General features: G+C 43.2%; 1 protein-coding gene and 1 long non-coding RNA gene across 2 annotated transcripts in view; both read right to left on the bottom strand.

The window, feature by feature from the left end:
• UCK2 (uridine-cytidine kinase 2) overlaps positions 1–1,321 on the bottom strand; it is a 73,957-nt gene extending 72,636 nt beyond the window's left edge. The window contains exon 1 of the mRNA XM_069547724.1: positions 915–1,321. Within this exon, the coding sequence (XP_069403825.1) occupies positions 915–1,013 (99 nt within the window). The 5' untranslated portion in view covers positions 1,014–1,321. The remainder of the gene's footprint in view (positions 1–914) is intronic.
• An 11,589-nt stretch (positions 1,322–12,910) lies between these two features.
• The window catches only part of LOC138417473 (uncharacterized), a 37,686-nt gene continuing 33,788 nt past the window's right edge, over positions 12,911–16,808 (bottom strand). Inside the window, exon 4 of the long non-coding RNA XR_011248139.1 lies at positions 12,911–15,196. This is a non-coding gene — a long non-coding RNA (uncharacterized lncRNA). The remainder of the gene's footprint in view (positions 15,197–16,808) is intronic.

The raw sequence follows: 16,808 nt of genomic DNA, 5'->3' as shown, positions 1-16,808 counted from the left end.
GGAGCAAAGAAAGAAACATCTGTGAGGACTCCACCCTTCCCCACCTGCAGAAAAAGCCGGGGGTAAAGCTAGGAAAGCATATCCCTAGCTTTGCTGATCAAACAATAAAGCAGGCTGCTAAAGGGGTCAGACACCTAGAGGATGACCACTTTCCGCGGATCGAAGACGCCTACGGCCCCAGACATCTAAGAGCCCGGGGCCAGTACAACTTTCTCATTGAAGCTGACCGCGTTTCCTCTTAAAACCAGAGAGGGAGAGAGAGAAAAGCCCTGGGTATGATCATTACATTGATGTCACCTCGCTTATTTTGGCTCATATTTGGATTTTCCCCGGAAACCCCTGCAATCCCCGGCCCCAGCATCCAGTCCAAGCGGGGCTCCTCTTTTTCCTCTGGACGCTGCCTCGTGCTTTCTCGCAGCCGTCCGGGTAGGGCTGCGCGGCTCGCTCCGCCCTTGGCACCCGGGCTGCGCCGCTGGGCGAGCGCATCAACGCTAGGACAGGGGAAGACGGGTGTACCGCGGGGGTCGTAGAGGACCCTGCTTAAAGCCCTCTTCCCCACGTCGGACTTGCAAAACAATAAGCATCCGTTTTCTCTGCCCCTCCCCCACAGGACCCCGGCCACGAGTCACTGCCGCCCGAGGAGCGTGCCAGCCCTGCGATCGGTAGCCGGGGTACCTCTGGAACCTTGGTGGCCCGGCTCCTCGCCCGCCCGTCCCCCGCAGCGGCGCCCGTAGTCCGCGCAGGGAGGACTCGGCACTGGAGCGCTGCCAGGAGCGGAGGCGCGCGGGCCACGCGGTGGCTGCAGCAACTGACACGGCCCGCGGCCGCCGGCCACATGCGCCGCCGCGGGGCCGGGACCCGGGAGGGGAACAGAAGGGAGGGGGAGAGAGCGCGGCCCCGGGGCCCCGCTGTACCTTGCCGCTGGCCGTGCCCCCGCTGACGCCGATCAGGAAGGGCTCGCCGCCGTTGGGCTGCTGGTGGTTCTGCAGGGTCTGCTCGCTATCCCCGGCCATGGCTCGCGCGGCCCCTCCTCCCGCTGCCTGTGCGAACCGACGCACGCTCCCCGCCCGCGCCCGCGCCGGGCTCCCTCTGCTTCCCGCAGCCGCCACTGGGCGCTGCCCAGGCCGAGGCTGCCGCCGCTCCCAGCTCGGAGCCCGGTGCTGCCTTTCCCTAAGGAGCGCAGAGCCTTCCTCTGCCCGCTGCGGCCGTCCCGGTTTACATCCCAGGCAGAGGTCAGCGTGATGCTGCTGCTCCAATCCGGGCGGGCAGCGCACTGCTATTCGCCGAGGCGGCGGCGAGGCGTCTGGCCCCCGCCTCCGCCCCTCCCGGGCCCGGCCGCCACCGCCCGAGGTCTCTGGGAAAGGTGTGAGCCCGACCCTCCTCCCTACCCACCCGGTTAACCCTATCAATGACGACGGCCTGCCGAGGACCAAGGGAGAAGAATGGAGCCTTCTGCGTGTTTTAATTGGGTATGCCCCCACCTATTTCAAAAGGGATAAAAAGCTAAAAGGGCAGATCAAATAATAGAGGGGATGGATGCCTCAGGTTTGAGAAGCAAAGTCAGAACAAGCTTGGAAGAGTAAGATGAAACAAAGAGTGTCATTTCTCCATTATCCAGACTAAAAACTTGTGTTCTGAAAATGAATTTTTTTCCCCTCCCATTTGCCAAAATAATATTTCAGTCTCTGGCTTTTCCTCTCTTGGAAATCTCCAAACACCATCCTCTAACTTAACAGGCGACTTTCCGTAGCCCTTCTTCCGAAAGAAAGGTAATTTGAGGGGGCTCTGAGGAACGCCCTCCCTCCCGACATCAACGCCCCTTCTAACCATAGTTTGAAATCCCAAACACGGAGGTTCCTGAGGAGTTAAGGCTGTGGAAACGTTAAAACTATGCATGTCGATTTATTAATACCTTTAAGTGAAGTGGTTTAGGTGGACAGTTAGGCACTTGGTTACAAAAGACAGTAGCTGCTGGTGACCAAGAGTGGGGCCACCTCTGGAACCAGATTTCTGTATTCGCTGCAGTTCCCTGAGCAAGTCACTCAACCTCCCTTGCTCAATGTTCTCATCTGTTAAATGGGAATCATGGCAATTACATGCTAGGATTATTGTATTAAAATGAACTTTTATATTTACAGTATTTAACAGAGGGTGTGACACAGGTTCAAGCCTTTATATAAAGGCGCTGTGAGAAAAGGCCCCGAAAGGGCTGAAACTGGAGAAAAGAAGCCTTTGCTGAAGCACAGGAAAGAGAGGGAGGACTAGACTAGCCACTTCCAACCTCTGCTCCCGTGAACGCGGGACTGGCATCAGTGAGCTCCAGGCCCTACCATCTAAAGAAGAACTCAAGTCTATTGCATTCTCTTTCAAAACTTAGTAAATTATCTTAAATTCAGAATTACTTTGAAAAAATTACTAAAGAAAATTAAGAGTATTCGAAAAAAACAGATATTCTTTTCATTTTTTAAATATTTAAGGATACCATCCCCAACCAAACTCCACAGCTCAGACAAGAAACTAAGCTGGGGAGAGGAGCTTCTTGGAATCCAGAGGCAGGCATTTGGGAGAGGTTAGCAAGAAGGCTTATCAGATTGCTGAGGGGTGTGTGGTTAAGTGCTGCTTCTCCTACAAGTTCTTCCCTCAGTGAAAAGATAACGATCTTTTAGGATTATGGCAGAGCTTTTCAGAGCCAAGAAAGGCTTTTCAGAGCCAAGAAAGGCCAACTGGAATTTGGAACTTGATGGACTCATAGCTAAGGGGATATTAGGTAATTGAGAGGAAGAAGAATAAAACAATGCCACATTTTCCATGAACTTTTCCCAAATTCCCATCTTCTTTATCATTCCAATAACTCTTTTCTACAACACTGTAATCATAAAAATTTTCAAACTTAAAGTTGAAAGATTTTACAGTAAAGACTGATATAGCCACCACCTAGATTCTCCTGTTAACATTGTATTATACTTGCTTTATCACATCTATACATTGTACCTTTTGTTTCCCTTTCTTAAAGTGACTTACTACAAACTGGTTTACACATTTCTTGCTTTGTGTTTGTTTTCTATCCCTAGCACCTAAAACAGTTTCTGACACATAGCCTTAGGGAGTAAAGAGACACCGTATCTCATTTCTACATTCTTAAGGCCCACAGAACAGAATAACTGAGGGTAGGAGGCACTCACACAATACATGTTTGTTGAATATTGGATGAATGAATGAACAAATATGAAAGAGGTAAGAAAATGTGCTGTGCTGTGTGCTTAGTCGCTCGGTTGTGTCCAACTCTTTGTGACCCCATGGACTGTGGCCTGCCAGGCTCCTCTGTCCATGGGGATTCTCCAGGCAAGAATACTGGAGTGGATTGCCATGCCCTCCTCCAGGGGATCTTCCCAACCCAGGGATTGAACCCAGGTCTCCCACATTGCAGGCAGATTCTTTACCAGCTGAGCTACCAGGGAAGCTCAAATACCAACAAGTAAATATCACTTCCACCATTTTGGAAGAAAATGTAGTTTTCCTTAGATTGCATTTATGTGGTTACTATTATTTCTCAGTGTTTTGTTTTCCTGTCATTCCAAGTAACTGTCTACCTCTAATCCTAGTATGTGCATCTGTTAACTAGTGGAACTAACTCCTTAACTGAGCTAACTCATTACACTTATCTGCACCCTGTTTAATAATAATAATAATATTTGACATGAGTTAATATACATAAAAGTGCTCTGAAAAAAACAAAAGCTATCTATAAAGGCCTAATCCAGCTGCTCTCTGCACTCCCTGTTTTCACTTTGCTATTTTCTTTTTTTCTGTTTGTCCCTAGGGCAGGCTTACCTACACAGAAGGAAGTTCCCCTGTCCATTTAAATTATTAAGAATATTCTCAGCACTGGTGACCTCAACAAGGACTTCTGTATCTTTGCTTTCTATAAAGCACGGTAGGCTGTCTGTGCTGTCCCCTGTGCTGTGTCATCCTCTCTTGGGAGCCTGGTCACCAAATCCCACAGCTTAGGATGTTCAAATCACGTTTGAGCCTCCTGCAGCAATTACACTGCAGATTCTGGATTAAGTGATTTCCAGATGCCCTCCTTCCCCTCCCACTAAGAAGAAAAAAAAAAAATCAAATGTTTTCAGTAAAATCCAGAGCTAGAACAGATGCACAGGAATACATTTTCTTGGTATCTGTCAGAATCTTCTTATATGTACAGAGATTCAGTCTGATCAAGTTCTGGCCTAGTTAACATTTGGGAGTGAAATCAGCATGAATGTGCAACTACAGCTGTAGCCAAAGAAGAAGGAAAGGACTTGCTGCTGACAGCCTCGGCCTCGCTTCTACCCTTAAAGTAGCGACAGCTCTGAGCTAGACGAGCAGCCTTACATCTCGCCTCCAGTTGACAAATGCTACCCCCAGGTGCTTCACACACCATAGCTAATTCTCTAATTGCTTGTCACATTTCCCAACCAGAAAAGAAACATTCTCACACTTCAGTATGTCTTCTGCAGCATGTTAGTTCCCCGTTATGCCTTTCCATTTACCTCCTCTCTTTTATTAATCAACAGTTACTTTGACAGGTCATAAGTACTGATCTGGGAAGATGACCATCTGATATGAAAGCTCCCTCAACATCTGGCTCTGTAATCTTCAGTTCAGTTCAGTCGCTCAGTTGTGTTTAGCTCTTTGCGACCCCATGGACTCCAGCACGCTAGGCTTCCCTGTCTTATCACCAAATCCCAGAGCTTGCTCAAACTCATGGCCACCGAGTCAGTGATGCCGTCCAACCATCGTATTGTCTGTGATCTTAATCAGTCACATTCTCTGATAGATACTGTTAGGCAGCAGGACATAGCAGTCTTAGAGCAGCATCAGCGGCCTCTGAAGGCAAATCCATGGTCCCCACCCCAGAAGTAGTAAACCTGAAACTTCATGGGCCAGGCAATTTGTCTTTCATGAACTGTACACGATTCAAGTGCTTGCCAAAGTTTGAGCACTCCTGATTTAGTGGAAAGAAGACAGTGTGAGCTCTAGTTAGAAAAGCACAGTTTACATCCTTGCTTTGTTACTTACTCATTTTATAACCTTCAGCAAGTTACTTTCTATACACCTCAGTTTCTTCACCTGTTAAATGGTACCTGGCTCATAGGATGGTTGTAAAAAATAATAAAAACATTATCAGTATACATATAACGGTTGTTAAGTCATTATCATTTCTCTTTCCCTCCTGTTTCTGTCACAAGTCTAACTATTGCCAAGAGTCACGCCATTAGAAATTAGGAGTTCCAAAGGTAAGGACTTCTAATCCCTGTGGACACTTTAAACTAAAATGAAAAAGATAACGTCCAAAATAGGGAACCCCACATGTAGTGCTTGCCTGCAGTTGGAGAAGTTGCGGATAAAGGGAGACTGGCGGCTAACGGGTCTGGGATCTCTTTTCAGAGTAAAGGGAATGCTCTGAAATTGTCTGGTGGTTGTGCAACTTTTGCATAAGAACCTTTTAATCATATAAGTTAGTGAATTATATGGTATGTAAGTTGTATCTCAGTAGAGAGCAGTTTCAAAAAATAGGTCTCAACCTGCAGGGGAAAGAGGTTTTTCAGAATTGGTAACAGAAATGACATAGGCACAGGGGAAAAATAAGACAATGATAGGGGATTTTGTAACCTATAAAACAGTGCCCAAATACAAGTCATTAATTTTTTTATATTCAGTATACTGATTTTTCCACATATGCCCTTCCCCTTCCTCAGAAAGATGATAGTCATACAAGGGCCCTTAAACTTTAGTTGTCCCACCTTCAGAAATCCCACATGCCCCCAGAATTCTTCCCAGACTTTGAGAAAGTTAACATACAGATTTTAGTCCTATAGCGATTTATTTTCTCTCCCTACCTCATAACATGATTTGTGTGATTCTATGAAAATGAAGTTAGGAGTTCAGTTGTCTTGCCCAGCAAGCTTCCAGCATCCTTGTTTTGTTCACACTCTGTGTTCTAAGCCATTTACCTTTGTTCTGTTCCCAGTTCTTATCCCAGACCTGTATCTGACCCTGTGCTTCTTTTCCTATCACCAGACTACCACCTTGTCCATCTCACTTTTCTGCAGTGACTTCCTTCACCTTCCTCAATTAGCTCCAAGGTCACTTTCTCTGTAAATAATCTACTTCTACCCCTCCCCCTTCACCCTAGGGCTGATGCTTTGTTCATTACACCATAATGGACATTATGGCTGGTGATGTACAGTGCTGGGACTAGGGTGACACAAGGGTGTCAAAATGTAAGGAGGCTCTGACTCTCGGATGGAGCAAGTGCTAGAGTAGCTGTGCTGTGCTTAGTTGGTCAGTCGTGTCCAACTCTTTGCAGCCCCATGGACTGCAGCCCACCAGGCTCCTCTGTCCATGGGGATTCTCCAGGCAAGAATACTGGAGTGGGTTGCCATGCCTTCCTCCAGGAGACCTTCCCGACCCAAGGATCAAACCCAGGTCTCCTGCATTGCGGGCAGATTCTTTCCTGTCTTGAGCCACCAGGGAAGCTAGTGTAGGGTGGGCCTTAAAAAGGAGTCTTCCATATGTGTTTGTTCTAAATGTTTTCTTTGTCTCTCTCCAGTCCCAGCTCTAGTAATTGTCAACAGGAGAAGCAGAAGATGGTACAGCTGATGGCATCAACCTCAGAGGAATAGCTACATTTAGTTTGGTGGCTTGTCTTTTATTTAGACTGATGGCCAAGGATGGCAGGTCTGACTGTCCTGGAGGTGATGCTGAGGTGCCAATTTGTGTTGGAGGCTTAATGAGATTGCAGATTTAGCAGATTACTTTTTGCTTGGGGTTCAAATGGTATGTTGCTGAAAAGTTACTTCGGTATCTCAAAGCAAACTCTCCTCAGATCATTAGGAGAGAAAATTAATTCAACTCTGCTTCATAATGAAATTACAGCTGTTCCTTGTGGCAGAGATGCCTAAAGGTTTGAGTGGTAGAACCTAGTGTTTCAGAAATAATTTCAGTCAGAGACAGAAAACTAAAAAAAGCAACAGATTCCCCAGGAACACACACACACACTCACAAGTAGAATTTTGGGTGTGTAATTTACTTAGGTCTGACACAGCCTGCTGGCCAGGGGAGGTGGTGGGGGTAAGGGCAGCTTCAGAGAAGAGCACCCACTGCCAGCACAGTGGAAGTGTAAGCTCTCTTTAAGGAATATGGGTCACCTCCGCCAGCACAGAGGCCCCAGGGGCATGGTGGTTTGCAAAGACAGTATCCTCAAAGGCACCTATCCAGATGTCCCCACCCATATCTTAGGATCTTAGGTTTTTACGACCAAGACCCTGACATCTTGCTACCAGTCCTGCCTTGGCTGACCAATACAAGCTCAGTTTTGAGCGCTAAGCCTATAACAATTAGGTATTGAGCCGGCTGAAATGACATGCACTATTCCAACTCGCTGGCGGTAGGGACATTAGCTGGGGCTCTCGGTCAGTTATGTTGCTTGCAGGCTGAGTTCTTTGAGGTGCTTCTCGTGGTCACCATATATGGAGAGCAAAGTCTTAAAATCTCTGATTAAAATTGTTGAATTATCAATTTTCCCTTTCAGTTATGTCACTTTTTGCTGCATGTATTTTAGGACTCTTTTGTTAACTATGTATACATTTATGAGGGGTCATATCCATTATGAAATGTCCCTGCTTATCTCTCAGAATATTCTATGTCCTAAAGCCAATTCTGTCTGACATTAATAAGCCACTCCACCTCTCTTATGATTACTGATTGCATGGTATATCGGTTTCCATCTTTTAATTTTAACTTATTTGTATCTGTGAATCTAACGTGTATGTCTTATGAACTGTATATACTTGGATCTTGCTTTTTTATGTAGCCTGACAGTCTGTAGTAGATCTAACAGTATAGTATAATAAGTCTGCTAGTCTCCTCTCAGTTTTTGCTTATCTGATAATATCTTTATTTCAATTTCCTTTTCAAAGAATGGTTTTATTGGATATAGAATTCTTGGTTAAGAGCATGGTACTTTTTCCCCAGCCCTTTTAATATGTCATTCTACTGTCTTTCTGGACTTCATTATTTCTAGTGAGAAGTTAGCTATTGTTGTCCCCCTATAATGATGAGTCATTTTCTCTTGCTGCTTTCAAGATTTTTCTCTTTGCCTTTGGTTTTCAGAAAATGTCGAGGTGTGGTTCTCTTTTATCGGGTTGAAATTTCATTGAGTTTTAGGATTTGTAAGTTAAGGTTTTTCGTTAAATTTCGGATGTTTTTTGGCCAGTTTCTTGAAATATGTTTTCTACTCCTTTCTCCCTCCGCATTTTGGGACTCCCATTAAAGTTGGAACACTTGACTCCAAGGTTTCTAAGACTCTTTAATTTTCTTCAATCCTTTTTTCTCTGTCCTTAGGTGTGGACAATTTCTATTAGTCTGTCTTCAACTTCACCAATTATTTCTCCTGTCATCTCCGATCTGCTGTTGAAACCATGTAATCAATTTTTCATTTGAATTACTATACTTTTCAAATCTAGGATTTCCATTTGGTTCTTTGTAATACTATTTTCCTATTGAGATTTGCTTTGTGTTGATTCATTGTTAGCATTTCTGAAGTTCAGTTCAGTTCAGTTCAGTTCAGTCGCTCAGTCGTGTTCAACTCTTTGCGACTCCATGAATCGCAGCACGCCAGGCCTCCCTGTCCATCACCAACTCCCGGAGTTCACTGAGACTCATGTCCATCGAGTCAGCCATGCCATCCAGCCATCTCATCCTCTGTCGTCCCCTTCTCCTCCTGCCCCCAATCCCTCCCAGCATCAGAGTCTTTTCCAATGAGTCAACTCTTCACATGAGGTGGCCAAAGTACTGGAGTTTCAGCTTTAGCATCATTCCCTCCAAAGAAATCCCAGGGCTGATCTCCTTCAGAATGGACTGGTTGGATCTCCTTGCAGTCCAAGGGACTCTCAAGAGTCTTCTCCTACACCACAGTTCAAAAGCATCAATTCTTCAGCGCTCAGCCTTCTTCACAGTCCAACTCTCACATCCATACGTGACCACAGGAAAAACCATAGCCTTGACTAGACGGAACTTAGTCGGCAAAGTAACGTCTCTGCTTTTGAATATACTATCTAAGTTGGTCATAACTTTTCTCCCAAGGAGTAGGAGTCTTTTAATTTCATGGCTGCAGTAACCATCTGCAGTGATTTTGGAGCCCAAGAAAATAAAGTCTGACACTGTTTCCACTGTTTCCCCATCTATTTCCCATGAAGTGATGGGACCAGATGCCATGATCTTCATTTTCTGAACGTAGAGCTTTAAGCCAACTTTCTCACTCTCCTCTTTCACTTTCATCAAGAGGCTTTTTAGCTCCTCTTCACTTTCTGCCATAAGGGTGGTGTCATCTGCATATCTGAGGTCATTGATATTTCTCCCGGCTATCTTGATTCCAGCTTGTGTTTCTTCCAGTCCAGCGTTTCTCATGATGTAATCTGCAGAGAAGTTAAATAAGCAGGGTGACAATATATAGCCTTGACGTACTCCTTTTCCTATTGGGAACCAGTCTGGTGTTCCATGTCCAGTTCTAACTGTTGCTTCCTGACCTGCATACAGATTTCTCAAGAGGCAGGTCAGGTGGTGTAGTATTCCCATCTCTTTCAGAATTTTCCACAGTTTATTGTGATCCACACAGTCAAAGGCTTTGGCAGTTATTTGAACATATTTATAGTGGCTGCCTTGGAGTGTTTCCCTGCTAAAAGTAAAAGCTGGGTCTGTTCCTAGTTTCTTCTCCTTTTTGTTTTTTTTTGTTTGTTTGTTTGTTTTTCTTGTATATGGGTATAACTTTCCTAGGTTTTTTTGCATGTCTAGTACTTTTTGATTTAAAAAAACTGGAAATTTTAGATAATATTTTAGCTACTCTGAGTTCCATTTTATATTTTTGATGGTTATTGGGTTTTTCATATTTTGTTTAATAAGATGCTTAAACTGCAGACTCTGTTTCCCTGATGTACAGCCTCCAGTCTCTGCTGTCATATTGATTTTTAATTAATTGGTTTTTTTACTTTTGGCCTAACTCCGTGGCATGTGAGATCTTAGTTCCCCAACCAGGGACCGAACCCACACTTCACGCATTGGAAGACATAGTCTTAACCACTGTGCTGCTGGGAAAGTCCCTCTGCTGTTTTATTTTTGTTTGTTAGTTTGCTGTGTTTGCTTAGCCTGGCTCCCTAGTGATTTCCTCTGTGACTAATTGCTTAGTGGTCAGTCAATGCTTTGGGCCGAGGTTGTACTCAAATACCTTGAGCCAGTTAGGCTTTCACCCTCTGCTGATTGATATGTGTGGATTAGGGAATGCATTCAAAGCTTCAGCCTGTACTCAAGTCCCCCTCATCTTTTAGTTTTTGCTGGATCCTCCAAGGTCTGTTGGATCTCCTTTATACATGTGTAGTGTCCCAGTCAGCCAAGGAGGTGAGCAGCTTATCTCAGCTCTTCTATGCCTGCTTCAATTCCAGGGTCGCCCTGTTAAATTTCTGGCTGCTTCACCACTTGCTCTGAACCTGAACCTTATCTTCAAGCTGGCAGGGATGCTTGGAGCATTTTCCCTTGTGTCCAACTAAAGTGAAAGTGAAGTCGCTCAGTCATGTCCGACTCTTCGCGACCCCATGGACTGTAGCCTACCAGGCTCCTCCGTCCGTGGGATTTTCCAGGCAAGAGTACTGGAGAGGGTTGCCACTTCCTTCTCCAGGGGATCTTCCCGACCCAAGGGTCAAACCCAGGTATCCCACATAGCAGGCAGATGCTTTACTTTCTGAGCCACCAGGGAAGCCCTGACTAAGTCCAGCTAAGTCCACTACTTGTTACTGGAGAGATTGTAGGACTATGGTCCCTACACTGAATAGGGTCTGACTCCTCTTGCTGATATGAGATTCTCCTGTAAAACTGAAAACTGTCCAGTGAAATAAAACATAGCAAGATAAAATTCCAGGCTCTGAAACTTTATTCAGGGAATTCTACCAAACATTCAAAGGAGAGTTAATACCAAGATTTCACAAACTACCAGAGAGAAAAAAAAAAGATGGAACATTTAACAACTCATTTTATGAGACCAGCAAGAAATTTAACACCAAAACCTGACAACACAGGACAAGAATGGAAAATTAAAGGGTTTTCATATAAGCATATTCTCTCCTATAAGCATAGTAAGTAAAAATCCTAAATATAAATCACAGTTTTAAACATGCATGCTCCTAAGTTGCTTCAGTTGTGTCTGACTCTGTGAGACCCTGTGGACTGTAGCCCTCCAGGCTCCTCCGTCCATGAGATTCTCCAGGCAAGAATACTGGAGTGGGTCACCAGGCCCTCCTCCAGGGGATCTTCCTGACCCAGGGATCGAACCCTGTGTCTCTTAATGTCTCCTGCATTGGCAGCCACTAGCGCTACCTGGGAAGCCCAATTTTAAATATATCAACACATAGTCTATCACAAGTTTATTTTTTAAATGTAAGGCTAGTTTAATATTGGAAAGATCTATACCTTCAATGTTCTAGATTTGGCTCAAAAACGATGTGCAGAGAGCAGTGTATATTTAGATATGGATAAATCCTACAATAAGAAGAGGTAGTGTCCTTCATTACCTATCTCTATGAAATGAACTCTTTCTTTAATATCCTGCAGCAGTGTTTCCCAAAATATTTGCCTTGGAACAGTAGTTTTGGGAGGAAAAGAGGTATTGGAAACCAGTAAGTTTGGAAAAACCTGTGTACTATGCTCTGTTCCCACTTAAACTTCTAAGTGGGAGTGACAGGGCATATTAGCATATTAAACACCCTGAGAAATACTGCAATAAACAAACTTACTTATGTTTGTTGAAGCCAGTGCTCTACCAAAGTGCAGAATCCTTTTCTTGGTATGCTTATTACTAAAAGGCAGAGCCAATATTTTGTGGAGCCCAAAGTGCTAGTAACCAAAAGTCCATACAGCAAATTATCTCTTATAAAGAACAGTATTTTGCTAGCTTGAAAAGAGGCCCTAAGAGACCTATTTACACTGAGAAAGATATTTACTTCAGCTATTAGATATCACATATTTAATGTTGTTATTAGTATTCATTATAATTGTTTTCTAGCTTAGGTTATAGGTATTTAGTGTATAAAAATCAAACAATGAAGAAAATTTTTATATACAATTTTGAAGTTCTCTAATTCCCTCCCTTAGAGATAATTGTTATTATCAGTTTAGTGTTATTATTCAGTTTTTAATATTCACATTTTTTGCAACGCTTTTTTTAGAATAATTGCTCACTAGCAGAAGAGTTCATCAGTTTCTGCTAATGAAAAATAGACATATCAATACCTCTACAAATAAATATGAAAATATCAGTTTAAAAAATATGTACGAAGGAGTTCTCTGGTGGTCCAGTGGTTAAGACTCTGCCTTGAGATGTGGGGAACGCAGGTTTGATCCCTGATCTAAGAACTAAAATCCCACATGTTGCAGAGCAACTAAGCCTGGACACCACAACTGTGGGAGCCCACGCTCCACAATGAAAGATCCCGCATGATGCAGCCAAGATCCCATATGCCACAGCTGAGACCTGATGCAGCCAAATGTATATATATATATATACACAAAATATGCATAAAAGAGGAACACTAAAAGTACAGGGACTTTCCTTGTGATCCAGCAGCTAAGACTCCACACTCCCAACGCATGGGGCCCAGGTTCTATTCCTGGTTGGGGAACGAGATCCCACAGCCAAAATGAAAATTGAAGATCCTGCATGCCACAACTAAGACCCAGTACAGCCAAATAAATAAAAATAAATATTTTAAAATGTTAAAGGTAAAAGGAAAGATAAAAGAAGGAAAAAACCCTCAGGAAAGGAAAGCTGAACACTATGACATCTGATTAACTTTAAGGAAGAAATGGAACACACCAAAGATGGGAAACAAACTGGGATAATTTATTTATTTTTGGATACACAAAATACTTTTTTGAATGTTTCGACAGTTTCATAACATACAGTTTTCACTATGGCTATTATAAATCAAGGCATACTTACACAGGAAAGTATTCACAGGCATAAAATTAGTTTATGCAGACAAGAGAAAATGGATAAAAGACATCAGTAGTTGCCAGTTATGACTGATGGAGAGAAGGTGTCGCTCATTCACAATAATCCAGGATTTGGAACGAAATGAAGGTCAACAGAGGAAGAACGCCAAGTCAGTGTCAGCCTGTTGGCAGCTGGAGCATCACTGTTGCCAAGGGAGACAACTAGGCACTCACTGTCCCTTCTCCACTGGTGACGTTTCCAGGGATCAGGCGGGAGTCGAAATGACAAGAGAAAGGGCTTTGTAAATAAGGCCACAGAAATTATCATACTGCTTAGTCTTTTGGATCATCCAATTCATCGCCATATCTGACAGTGGCATCCAGGCCTGTTTTGTGGAAGGATCTCATTTTCTTCTGTGCTGCAACTTCAAAAGTTTCAGGTCCAGTCCCCACATTTATTTTCCTTTGACATCTCAGGTTGAAATGTCAGAACGTTTATTTCCTATTCCTCCAGCTGTCAGATTAGTTTCATGTTCCCCTGCGGTTCTTCTCTAGCTTTAGTGTACCTTTCCTCCGGTGTGGCCACAGAACTATGTACAGTATTCTGGAGGTGACCTCTTCTGTTTCTTTTACAATGCCCTGCCTAATGGCCTCACATTGGTGTTGCTCTCTGTGGCCAAAGAACCATGCTAGTCTGGACTAGCATGTTCAAAGAACAAAAGGATTGCCTCTGACACCCCGCTAGCTTGGTTGCCTTGGTTTAGGTGGCAAAGAGATCTAGACAAACAAATCAGGAGACCTGGCACATAGTCTGGTATTATCAGTAATGAGCTATATGTCACCTTGTAAGTTATTTAAATTTTATTGGTTATCATTTCTTCACATATTAAATGAAAGGATTGACTTTTAGATGCTCTTTAGTTCCCTCCCAGCACTGAATTTATATAATTACGATATGTAGCTTGAGCTTCCCTGGTGGCTTAGACGGTAAAGCGTCTGCCTGCAGTGCGGGAGACCCAGGTTTGATCCCTGGGTTGGGAAGATCCCCTGGAGAAGGAAATGGCAACCCACTCCAGTACTCTTGCCTGGAAAATTCTATGGACTGAGGAGCCTGGTGGGCTACAGTTCATGGGCTCGCAAAGAGTCAGACACAATTGAGCAAGCTTATCATTATTCTCTACATTGTTACACCTCATAGGAATTTTTAGTAGTATATTTGTATCTTGGCATTTCATTTACTGCAGTTGGCTAGTGTCAACTACAAATGTAAATATATCACCTTAAAACTTCAAATCTTAATGTAACATACAATTCTGCATCAGTGTGTAAGGAACCATATCCAGAGTGCATTTCAAAACCCCTACCCTTTATTTTCTTGTTCTAAATCACAATTCTAACGGCCATCATCAAAAAAATCTACAAACAATAAATTCTGGAGAGTGTGTGGAAAAGACTTACACTGTGGGAATGTAAATTGGTTCAGCCACTATGGAGAACAGTATGGTGGTTCCTTAAAAAAACGAAAATAAGCTGTCATATAATGCACTCCTGGGCATATATCTGGAGAAAACCATAATTCAAAAAGATATATGCACCCCAGTATTCACTGCAGCACTATTTCCAATAGCCAGGACACGGAAGCAACCTAAATGTCCATCAATAGTGGAATGGATACAAAAGATGTAATACACATATACAATGGAATATTACTCAGTCATAAAAAGGGGAATGAAATTGGGTCATTTGCAGAGGTGGCAGATGGATCTAGAGAGTGTCCTACAGAGTAAAGTGAGCCAGATAAAGACAACTATCATCTGATACTGCTTATCTGTGGAATCTAAAAAAATTTATGGTTATGGTGGGGAGGAGGGAAGTGAAGAGATAAACTGAGAGATCAGGACTGACATATACACTTTCAGTTCAGTCACTCAGTCGTGTCCAACTCTGCAACCCCATAGACTGCGGCACGCCAGGCTTCCCCATCCATCACGATCTCCCAGAGCTTGCTCAAACTCATGTCCATCGAGTTGGTGATGCCATCCAACCATCTCATCCTCTGTTGTCCCCTTCTCCTCCTGCCTTCAATCTTTCCCAGTATCAGGGTCTTTTCCAACGAGTCAGTTCCATGCCAAAGTATTGGAGCTTCAGCTTCAGCATCAGAACTAAAGAGCCTCTTTATGAAAGTGAAAGAGGAGAGTGAAAAAGTTAGCTTAAAATTCAATATTCAAAAAACTAAGATCACGGCATCCAGTCCCATCACTCCATAGCAAATAAATGGAGAAACAATGGAAACAGTAAGAGTCTTTATTTGGGGGGCCTGCAAAATCACTGCAGATGGTGACTGCAGCCATGAAATTAAAAGACACTCACTCCTTAGAAGAAAAGGTATGACCAACCTAGACAGCATATTAAAAAGAGAGATATTACTTTGCCAGCAAAGGTCTGTCTAGTCAAAGCTATGGTTTTTCCGTAGTCATATATAGATGTGAGAGTTGGACTATAAAGAAAGCTGAGCGCCAAAGAATTGATGCCTTTGAACTGTGGTGTTGGAGAAGACTCTTGAGAGTCCCTTGGACTGCAAGGAGATCAAACCAGTCAGTCCTAAAGGAAATCAGTCCTGAATATTCACTGGAAGGACTGATGCTGAAGCTGAAGCTCCAATACTTTGGCCACCTGATGTGAAGAATGACTCATTGGAAAGGACTCTGATGCTGGGAAAGATTGAAGGCGGGAGGAGAAGGGGACAACAGAGGATGAGATGCTTGGATGGCCTCACCGACTGGATGTACATAAGTTTGAGCAATCTCCGGGAGATCGTGATGGACAGGGAGGCCTGGCGTGCTGCAGTCCATGCAGTTGCAAAGAGTTGGACATGACTGAGTGACTGAACTGAATAACTGATTCAATCTGCTGTACACCTGAAACTAACCGCCCAATGTTGTAAATCAACTATACTCTAATAAAATGTTTTTTAAAAATCACAACTCCATTCATTTATATATTCTTTTTATTTTAATGTTAAGTTCCTATAATTTGCCAGTAAGACAGATATTATTTCTGTTCTTATTGAGCTTACAATCTAAAGACTGGTACAGGTACTTGAATAAGCCATGACAAGAAAATGTGATCCTATGGAAAACACTAGGGAATATTTAGCAGAGACATCTAACCACGTCTCAAAGCAACCTCAGTTTTTTTAAATAACCTTTGACTTCACTATTTGAAACTTTGAACATTTAAACAAATTACATCTGCAGCTCTCTTTTTTTTTTTTTTTTTAAATTACAGACTTAGTTGCTCTGTGGCATGTGGGATCTTCCTGGATCAGGGATCAAACCCATGTCTCCTGCATTGGCAGGCAGGTTCTTAACCACTGAGCTATCAGGGAAGGCCCCAGTTCTCCTTTATTTAAGATAAGATAATTTAAGTAATAACATTAGAAATTCTCCTTTCCCTAAAAAAAAAGTACATTCAGACACCTCCATATCAATAACACCTGACAACCCAAGAGAATATTTTCCAAATGGCTTTAATAGTAGCTTAGTTATTAGTTGGTAAACAACCCTGCAATTTTTCTAAGTTTCTAAGTACTGTGCAAAAGTGGCCCGCCATAGGTGAAATAAATCCAATATAATTTATCCATTGTTTACAGAAATGTTTCAGCTGTATTCTATATGGGATGCCCCACAAATCAGTGTAATACATTTGTTACAAAGGAACATAACTGGCCAACACAGACAAGTCTTTTGTCTATTAAGACTGTAAAGCTTCACTGTTGTTATTGC

This window comes from Ovis canadensis, chromosome 1 (genome assembly GCF_042477335.2).
Source record: "Ovis canadensis isolate MfBH-ARS-UI-01 breed Bighorn chromosome 1, ARS-UI_OviCan_v2, whole genome shotgun sequence".
NCBI classification, from domain to species: Eukaryota; Metazoa; Chordata; class Mammalia; order Artiodactyla; family Bovidae; genus Ovis; species Ovis canadensis.
This window is presented reverse-complemented; position numbering and strand designations above follow the sequence as displayed.